The sequence below is a fragment of the Penaeus monodon genome, chromosome 27 (genome assembly GCF_015228065.2).
Source record: "Penaeus monodon isolate SGIC_2016 chromosome 27, NSTDA_Pmon_1, whole genome shotgun sequence".
NCBI lineage: Eukaryota > Metazoa > Arthropoda > Malacostraca > Decapoda > Penaeidae > Penaeus > Penaeus monodon.
In genome coordinates this window covers 35,108,617-35,109,808 of record NC_051412.1, presented here as the reverse complement: position 1 = coordinate 35,109,808, position 1,192 = coordinate 35,108,617, and the positions used below count along the sequence as shown (strand labels likewise).

The 1,192-nt window shown below is 32.3% G+C and overlaps 1 protein-coding gene across 1 annotated transcript in view; it reads left to right on the top strand.

Annotated features, from left to right (window-relative positions):
* LOC119590807 (thiopurine S-methyltransferase-like) overlaps nucleotides 1–1,192 on the top strand; it is a gene marked incomplete in the record, with an annotated part of 4,764 nt that overhangs the window by 1,255 nt on the left and 2,317 nt on the right. The window contains 2 exon segments of the mRNA XM_037939540.1: nucleotides 39–162; nucleotides 1,060–1,187. Of these exon segments, the coding sequence (XP_037795468.1) occupies nucleotides 39–162; nucleotides 1,060–1,187 (252 nt within the window).

Genomic DNA, 1,192 nt, shown 5'->3' with positions numbered 1-1,192 from the left:
TTTGGATTATTCTTTCTTGATGTTTATTTATATTTCAGGTGCTATGATGAAGGACATCATGTTGTTGGCATTGAAGGAGTTGAAAAGCCAGTTGTAGATTTCTTCATTGAACACAATATTCCCTATAGTGTAGACCAGCTATCATGGGCAAAATTATACAAGGTTTGTATCTGAAATAAGAGTAATTTTTCAGTAGTTTAGTATATAACCTGTCAGCCTTTAACTTAGTACTATAGACACATTCAGCGTATCTGTTTATGACTTTAAATAGAAAGCTAAAGAAATTTAGTTGAAAAGATTTGAATCAAGTGTAGTATATAGTGTATATAAAAAGAGGTACTTCTAGGGTACTTGTCATTTATGGACATCAGGTGGCAGAGCAACAGCATGCCATGTTGCTAACAATTTTTTGAGAAAAGCTTACTGTCAGCATGAAAAGCCAATTTGTGATAACTGCAAGATAAGATTGTGCAAATAGGTTTATAGATAAGTCAGTGCACTTTTCTCTCAGTCTCTTTATGCACTCAGACTTTGTAAGAAGGCTTGTTATTAATTTATGTTATTTGATATTTTCTCATTTTTACAATAAGTGTAACTAGGGACTAATTTTCAGAACCTCTGCTTGTAGGATTAACCACTCACATTAATGAGATCAGATTATAGTTGTTGTTTGTAGTGTGTCGTGGTAACATTTTAATCTTTTCTTCATATTATCTTTTCAAATAATTTCTATTATCATATAAAATTAAAATTTACACAGAATTTAAAGTCATATATTTGATATTTGTTATCTGCAACCCAAAAGGAGTCCCTGACCGGTTATCACTGCCAGCACTTTTTTTTTTTTTTTACAACCTAAAATTAGCTAAAATTATCTTGTAAAACAATAAAACTTGATTTTGAACCTGAGAAAGAATGTACACTGCAGACCCAAAAGCCAGAACAAATAATATTGCATTTGAAAAATAACCAGTTGTATGGTGATACTTCTTGCATATATTTATAGCAATGGCATATCACAAGCTTGAAGGTCAACGCTTTATTTTTTATTTTTTTCAGTCTGGCGATAGTCGGCTTCAACTCTATTGCTGCGACCTTTTCAGCATTGATGTAGAGGCAATAGGAAAATTTGATTCTGTGTTCGACAGAGGGTCATTAGTAGCCATCTATGAAGACGATAGAGAAAGGTCAG